Source organism: Phalaenopsis equestris, unplaced genomic scaffold (genome assembly GCF_001263595.1).
Source record: "Phalaenopsis equestris unplaced genomic scaffold, ASM126359v1 Scaffold000387, whole genome shotgun sequence".
Taxonomy (NCBI): domain Eukaryota; kingdom Viridiplantae; phylum Streptophyta; class Magnoliopsida; order Asparagales; family Orchidaceae; genus Phalaenopsis; species Phalaenopsis equestris.
Window position 1 is genome coordinate 498,154 of NW_018164829.1, and position 8,106 is coordinate 506,259.

Below are 8,106 nucleotides of genomic sequence, written 5' to 3' on the forward strand. Positions count from 1 at the left end.
GAAAATGGTAGAAGAAATTAACCACTTTTCAGCCTTGGCAAAGCTCTGAAGGAAAAAAAAAAAAACTTACCGCCGCTTGAAAAACCGTAAGAGAATAGTTCAAGGGGGGCAAATCTCGTGAAGAGGAGTACCCTGGGTTGGCGAAGAGGAGGAGATGGGAAATCTTTGCTCGGTAAGAGAATGATGCTCGGGAAGAGGACGAGATTCGGGAGTTGAGGAGATTCGGGAAAGGGGAAGCTCCGCTCATGTTTAGGGTAGAGTTGAGGGCACGAGTGTAAAACCCATTTAACGTGATGGCGACGAAGCTAGGCCACGGGTATCTAACTGCGTTACGTGTTCAGCCTGATTCACGGTCAGTCGCAGACGAGACGCCGCACCAAACACGAAATAATCGCGGGGCGGTGCCAGGCCGCTGCGCCTAACAGACCACCCTTTATTCCACTTGTGGTGGCGAGAAGTTATGCTAGAATTTTCTATCAGACAGTATATATTCATTATCTATTGATTAGAGTTAAATCGTTGACTTGCTCAAATCATAGTATTTTGAGTCGATTCTTATTAATAAAAATGTTGAAGCTCGAGATGTAGTATAAAATATTTAATTGACTTGGTGTTACAACCATGCTGAGGTGGATAATATCGCTCTCTTTCTCTTTGAAAGGCTGCACAGGGAGATTCGCTGGTGGAAGAGTACCTAGGTTGCTGTGAATTGCACAAGGAAGGCAATAAAAATGATTATCCCTGTTCGTTGCTTTACCTGTGGAAAGGTATTCCTTTTAAGTTTCGTCTTCTGCTTCTAATTTTATCTTTGCATAATTTGAAGTTTCTATCTTTATGGCTCTCTTGGGGGTTTGTTTTCTTTTGTTGATGCTATTCTATTTCATTGGATTGGGGATTGCTTATGGATTCAACTTGGACCTTATTATTTTTTAGGTGATCGGCAATAAGTGGGATCAATATCTCGATCTTCTTCAGGCAGATTACAGTGAGGGGTTAGTATGAATCGTTTACCCTTGTTTTTATTGAATCGCAATAAGCTCTTGTTCAGAGGATATATTTCGATCTTGTACTTTACCTTTTGGCTTGCTGGAGCTTCCTGCTTGAGCCTTTTAATGTGTTTTACATTTCTTTTTGTGTGATGATGCAATTAATAGAAACAAATTGGTCTCTTTAGTAGATATGTTGTGAGTGTTGCATTTATGAATGATTCGTTCAATGGTTCATTCGTTGGACTCCAGTAGTGAAACACTGCGCATAGAAGATGATTAAATTCATCTTTTTGGTCATTTATGGTCAATACAGTGATTTCTTTACAAGTTCTAATAATATAGGTTAACTTTGTCAGAATCAGATGTCTAATTATTTAATAACTTTGCACTATTGGGTATGCCTGTAGTTAATTCTTCGCCATGTTTTTAATTAAGAACTGGCTGAAGTTAATCGATCATCTTTATCTTTTTGTTTATTGGAATATTTTATCATAAAAGACCTGAATCTGTCTTAAATTAAACTTTTGCAATTCATCTTTGGTTGTTATTACTAATAGATAGTAAACGTGTAGAAATTGGAAATACACAATATCCGGTTTCATGGTCCAACAAGTGAGAAATGTATAAAAGTTTTTGAGTATATTAGGAGCTTATGAGATATATGTATGGACATAATCGAGTTTGTTCAATAATTGGTAAATGTAAGCTAACATTTTGTTTCACAAAATAAATAAAATGCTTCAATACTCGATTGAATAATTTTATACTTTGCTTTTGCTTGTTCCATTTAGCACCAATTATCTTTAGGAAGAAAGATTGATTTTGCCCTTGAGATAATTACATTGCATAAAAACATTCCTTCATTATCTCTATCATTTCCTTTATCTCAACTCCTCACTTGGAGTTGTGGTTGACGCCGGAGCAACTCTCGGGATCTCGCAATCCGATTATTGCGGGATTCCGTAGGATTGTAGACTACCATGCAATTTCGGGTTTCTAAGAAGGCCACTAACTTTCACTAAGCCGCTTATTTTTTCCTTTTCTGGTTTTCCTATTTCTAGTTAAGTTATTTTTATGGGAGAACTATTTATATCTTGTTATTTCTTGTTTTTCCATATTTTCTTGCTTTGTTTATGTATTTTGGAGATGTTTTCTTTGATTTCTTGATTTCAGAGTATTGTATCTTCTTCATTTTGCAAGTGGTGCGTTTGTATTTCACTCAAGATTAGGTGATGAATCTCCTCACTGCTTATATCACGATGTTTTGTTATCTGCCTCTTTTTCATCAGGGACAACTGCCAAACTGCTCAAATCCTCTGTTCAAAAGTAGATTTCGTCACTTATTCCCCTCCAAATGCCCTCAACCTTGCCTACTATCATTCCTTTGCTATTCTTCAACCACCTTCACTTAAAATCTGCTTCCTAAACACTCTCTATGAGATCTAAAATGGTATGATCTAGTTTCAAAGCCTGCATATTCTAAATTTTTTTAGGGATTTGTCTTTTTTTGCTCTCAAATTAAAATAAATAAATAAAAAGTATATCCTCACCATTCCCAAATCATTCATACCTCAATTTCTAGACCCAACTTTAAATTTTCAAAATTCGACTTACCGATCTTTACTAAAATTTCACGTCAACACCTACCACTAAAATCCTATCCTTGACCAACATTGATTTTGCAAATCCTATGTCCGCTAGAAATTTGTTCGGGAGAAAGGACGGCATGCCACCTAGGAGAAACCTTCATTGAGGTGCTTAGAAACTTACTATGGAGAATATGTAACAAAAAACTCCCTAACTACAACAAATATTTATCGTCTTTGAGAAAAGACAATTTAGTGAGATCACTCATTCAAGGGAAGAAAGTGAATTCCTTTCATCAGGAAATTTTTAGTGACAAAGAACTAATACCCCATGGTTTGACATGCAAGATCAGAGAAGAAGTGAATTTCGTGGAGTAAAGATGGATTTACTGGATTTTGATGGTATCATGGATTCGATCGAGTTTATCGAGTAATTCCAAAGAATAGAGCAAATTTTTTAGTACGAAGATGTTATCCAAGACAAAAGAGTTAAATTGACAGCCATCAATTCTGGAAGAATGCTTAGTTGCAGTGGGAGAACTCGAAGCATCTTCCCCGTCATGAGGAAAAAAATAAAATCACTACCTGATCTTAAGATAAGAAGGGAGATGCAACACAAATATTTTTACTTGCATTACCGACAAGATATATTCATAAAATTCTTCATCTTGCGCTGGAGATCTTGTGGAGGATTACATAGTTGAGTTTGATCAATTCATACTGAAATGTAAGTTGATAGAACAAAAGGAACACACAGTAGTGAGGTATCTCAAAGGATTGAAGTCATCTATTAATATGTGATTTTGCTGTAATCATATTAGCTCCTACTCGATGTACAAACCCTACTTTGAAGGTTGAGAAATATTCCTAGGTGATTGCCACACCTTACAGGCAAAGTTCAAACGTGGTTATCCTAGAGGTTTCAAGCCATCTATTAATGTGTGCTACAATTGTAGCTATATTGGTTTCTACTTGATGTACAGACCCTTAACTTTAAAGGTGGAGAAACAATATCACGAGGTGATTGCCACACCTTACAGGTAGGGCTGTAAAAAAAGCTCGTTGTTCGCGAACAACTCATGTTCGGCTCGTTAAGTAGCTCGTGTTCGGCTTGTTCGTTAAGTAAACGACTTTAAGACACGGGGCCGAACACGAACATCTCTTTATTCGCGCGTGTTCGGATCGTTTTAGCTCGAAATAAAAAAAAATATACAATTATTTATATAATAATATATTACATATATTATCTGTATTATAATATATTATATATATATTTATATCTAAGTTTAAATCATAACACCTCGTATGGTAATATGGTTAGTGCATTCTTTTGTATACATTTGGTCCAGGTTCGAATTTCATACTTTACATTTATTTTTTTCAATTTAATTTTTACGAGCCAATTTCGAGCCGAACACGAATACAAATATTTAAATCGAGCTGAACACGAACACACTGTTCACGAGCCGATTTCAAACACGAGTCGATTTCGAGCACGAGCTATTTCGAACGAGCCGAATACGAGCCAAGTCTGAGCTTGCTCAAGCTCGGCTCGTTTACAGCCATACTTACAGGCATAGTTCAACACCTGGATCAGGTGTTAAGTGTACGCTTAGCGAAGCATCCATGCCAACCCTGCCCGAGAAAAAATAAATTCAGAGTGAAGAAAAAGTGGCGCAACCAGTACTCCCAAACCCATCTCAGGTAGGAAATGTTTTAAGTGTCATGGTTTTGGGCACATTGCATTAGATTGCCCAAATATGAGGATGATATTATTGATTACGTAGTGAGCAGTTGAAAAAATAGATAGTGACACATGAGAGAATGAAGATGTCAAAGAGGAGAGACAACGTCCAATGAGAGATAGATGCTAGTGAGCAGGACTAATAAAAGATAGTGAATATGAGGAGTTGACATTAGAAAAGGAACAACACCTGTTGAGGGAGTTGTTGATGTCCCGACTAACAGTTTGTCACCGGGATGGTTACAACTGAAAGTGATTCAAAATGTCATAGATTTCATTTCAGGGTTTTTTCTATCAAACCAACTTGCCCATGGTATGTGATCAACCGAGTATGACAAGTTGCAAAGATGTGTTACACATTGCATGGTTAGTGACTTGTTTCGTGAATGCTAGCTTGGATACTGCATCAATTCTAATTGTGCTAAATAAGGATGACTTTATTTTATCTAAATAGATTTTGCAATGACGTATGCGTTTAAAGTTACCTAGAATGAACGTGGGTATATTTTTTATATTGGAGTTGTCTTAGACACAATAAGACAATATTATTGTCATTATTTGGTCGACAGTTTCTCCAAAAAAGGATCTTTTGTTCCCCTCCACAGGATAATTGACACCACTTATCACATATTTATGCTTCAAGGAAGTTCGTCTTTATGATATACTCAGGAGCATTACTTCTGATAAAGATTTTGACATTTTTAGCAATTTCTGGAAGGCTCTATGGAGTAAAATATGTATTAAATTTCAGTTTAGTTCAAGAGTGTTGTCCTAGAGAATAAATGGCTAGCTAGGAGCAATTAACCACAACTTTGAAAATCTCCTTAGGTATTTTGTGAAAAGAACATTCGATAGTGAGTTTCAGGTTCTAGAGAAGAAGCCTCTCCTAGTTAATGATGCGGGAGAGACTCCCAGGATCCCATGATCCTGTTTCCGTGAGATATGCGGTCTGTGGGTTCCGCTAGATCGTAGACGACACCCAATGTGGGTTCCGAATTGGGCGACCTATTTTCAATTACTCACATTTTTTCCTTTTTATGATTTTTCCCTATTTTGCTATTTTTAATTATTTTATTTGAGGAAACTATTTATATCTTGTTATTTCCAGTTTTTCTAGGTTTTTGGCTTTGTTTATCTATTTTGGAGTTGTTTTCTCTGATTTCTCGTATAAGGAGTGTTGTATAATATTCTTCTTATAAGTTGTTTGTTTGTATTTTACTTGGGAAAAGGTGGTGAACTTCCTCGCTGCCCGTGCCTTGTTGTTTCATCACCCGCCTTGCTGTTTACAGTAGGGACAGATGCCAAACAGCTCAAATATGCTGTCCAACAACAGATTTTGTCGCTTATGCCCCTCCAAATGCTGTCGACCTCACATACTATCATTACCTTCTATTTATTACCCAACCACCTCCACTCTAAATCCGCTTCTTAACACCTTCTAACAGATCTTGAACAACAATATCAGTGACTATATTCATTGACATTGGCAACTTGAAATTAGTGTGAGCTGATATGACACCATTATATATAATTTTTCTCGGAATGATGTCACTAAATCATCTTTGAAAGCAGTTCTGGCTGCTACATTTTAATCAAAAAAAAAAAAAAAAGAAAGAAAAATTGAGTTATTCCTTATATTCCCATGGATGAGTTTGAATTCACAACTTTTGGTGCTTGTAAGTGGTTTATTGGTAAACATCATCTTTCATATATGCTTTCTGGAATGATACTAGCTGTACTTGCTTGTACAAGTGTAGAAATTTGCTTACTTTACTCGACACCTGACTCTGAAGTTTGGGATAATAAGGCATATATTTGTAGCATTAGAAAAAGTTTCGTTTATTAAAGTTGAAACCAAGTGTATTTTTTTGTATAGGCTAATTGGATTTATTTCTGTTCACATTCACCAAATCTTCTTCATGTTTAAGCTTTGTTTGATAAGAGGCCATTTGGTTGCATATTTTTACAATTCTTGTATTTTAGAAATGTAAAATAAGAATTCATGTGGTCTTCTCCCAATCTAAGAGAGTTTCAAACATTTCTTTGGAGTACAAGAAATTTCTAAATACTTTGCATTTGGTTTAACACAAAAAAAAAAAAAAAAAAAAAAAAAATCAAAATTTATGCATTTCTTCTCTTAATACTTGCAACCAAACCACACTCATAATACTTGTACAGCAGGATGATTTACAAAATTTTAAACTAGGCTCATCTAATGGATCTAATCTCGTGCACCTTCACCGAATCTGAATCATCATTGTTTGTTTAAACTTGTTTGCTTGCGAAATCCTAAAACTATTGAAAATACCCAAGTAAACAATCATACAATGAGACCGAAATTGTGTTTTATAACGATGCCCGGGAGCTTGAAGCAGGCTTATTTTTTCCTATTTATTTTGGTATAGAGTCAAATTCAGATTGAATGCTTGTTACAAACTTTATTCTTCTTACTCTAGTTAATGTTGTATTACTTTCACATCAAGCATTTAATCTATGGAAAAATTTTTTGTCCGAACTCCGAACGTAGCTCTACGTGCGGAGTCTCAGTAATATATCGCCATGTGTGCTTTATGGGGCCTACCTAAAAAATATTAAAGTGAAACCGCAGACTCCGCAATAACCTAAAAATTCTTAGAAATACCCCGGAATAATCTCTGCGGTGAATTTCTCTTTAATAACCCAAAAATAATACCGCGTAGGTTAATTTTGGGTTATTGAATTGTAATATATGATTTTACTTCTATAACCCAGAAATAACCCAAAAATAACCTAAAAATAAACTCTGCGGTGTTATTTTGGAGTCATTGAAGTGGAACCGCGGAGATTATTTCTGGGTTATCTATGAGTTATTGAAGTAGAATATATGAGTTATTCTTCAATAACCCAGAAATAACTCAGAAATAACTTTCGTGGTTCCACTTCAATAATTCTGAAATAACTTTCGCGATGTAGCACAGGTGGTGACATATTATTGGAGTCCGTACGTAGGGCTACGTTCGGGGTCCGGATAGAAAATTTTTTCTTAATCTATAATGCATGAAGTAGTATAAAGTTACATTCTTTCCTTACCCGAGCAAGAAATTACGGAATGATTTAATTACTTGCAGGGATGCTTTGGATGGGGTTGGGTTGGTCCGGTACTGCTGCAGAAGAATGCTTATGACACACGTTGATCTTATTGAGAAGCTTCTTAATTACAACAGTAAGCTCTTCTTCCTACCTGCAGTTCATTGTTTACTCACTCGTCAACTGATTTCTTTAATTTTCTTCTTTGACAGCACTTGAGAAAACTGAGCCAAACGCTTGATTTGTGTTGACTTGTCTGCTATGGTCAAATGTCTTTATTATGGTAAGAAAATGTTGTGTGCTTAACTTTGGAGTAATTTGATTGTTTGGTTTGACTCGGATTAAGCCTTGTTGGGCAGAGATTCTTATATAGTTAATTATTCTATGTTTTTGCTTTCTCTCGTTGATTTGGTAATTTGTAAAAACTAGAAAATAACAAAAGAAATTTCTAGTTTTAGTGGAGATTTAAGAGGTTGGTAGCTAGGGGTGTAAACAAGCTAAGTTTGAGTGAGACCAATCTCGGCTCATGTTCGGTTTGTTAAAAAATATTGTTGTTCATGTTTGGCTCGTTAATATATCGAGCGCAAAAAAAATTATTCGTGCTTGGCTCGTTTGCTTAGCGAGCCAAATATGAGCTGTTTTCAAATCCCTACTTATGCAGTTGTAGGATATTAAGAATTGAGACGTGATTTAAATCTTATTATTTATATTAAAATATTCA

General features: G+C 35.7%; 1 protein-coding gene across 2 annotated transcripts in view; it reads left to right on the forward strand.

Moving 5' to 3' along the window:
• Positions 1-7,783, forward strand: part of LOC110026622 (DNA-directed RNA polymerase subunit 10-like protein) — a 29,482-nt gene extending 21,699 nt beyond the window's left edge. For both annotated transcript variants that reach the window (XM_020727627.1, XM_020727626.1), the window contains 4 exons: positions 662-767; positions 934-992; positions 7,427-7,521; positions 7,598-7,783. In XM_020727627.1, the coding sequence (XP_020583286.1) occupies positions 732-767; positions 934-992; positions 7,427-7,521; positions 7,598-7,626 (219 nt within the window). In that variant the 5' untranslated portion in view covers positions 662-731 and the 3' untranslated portion in view covers positions 7,627-7,783. The remainder of the gene's footprint in view (positions 1-661; positions 768-933; positions 993-7,426; positions 7,522-7,597) is intronic.
• Positions 7,784-8,106: the final 323 nt, after the last annotated feature.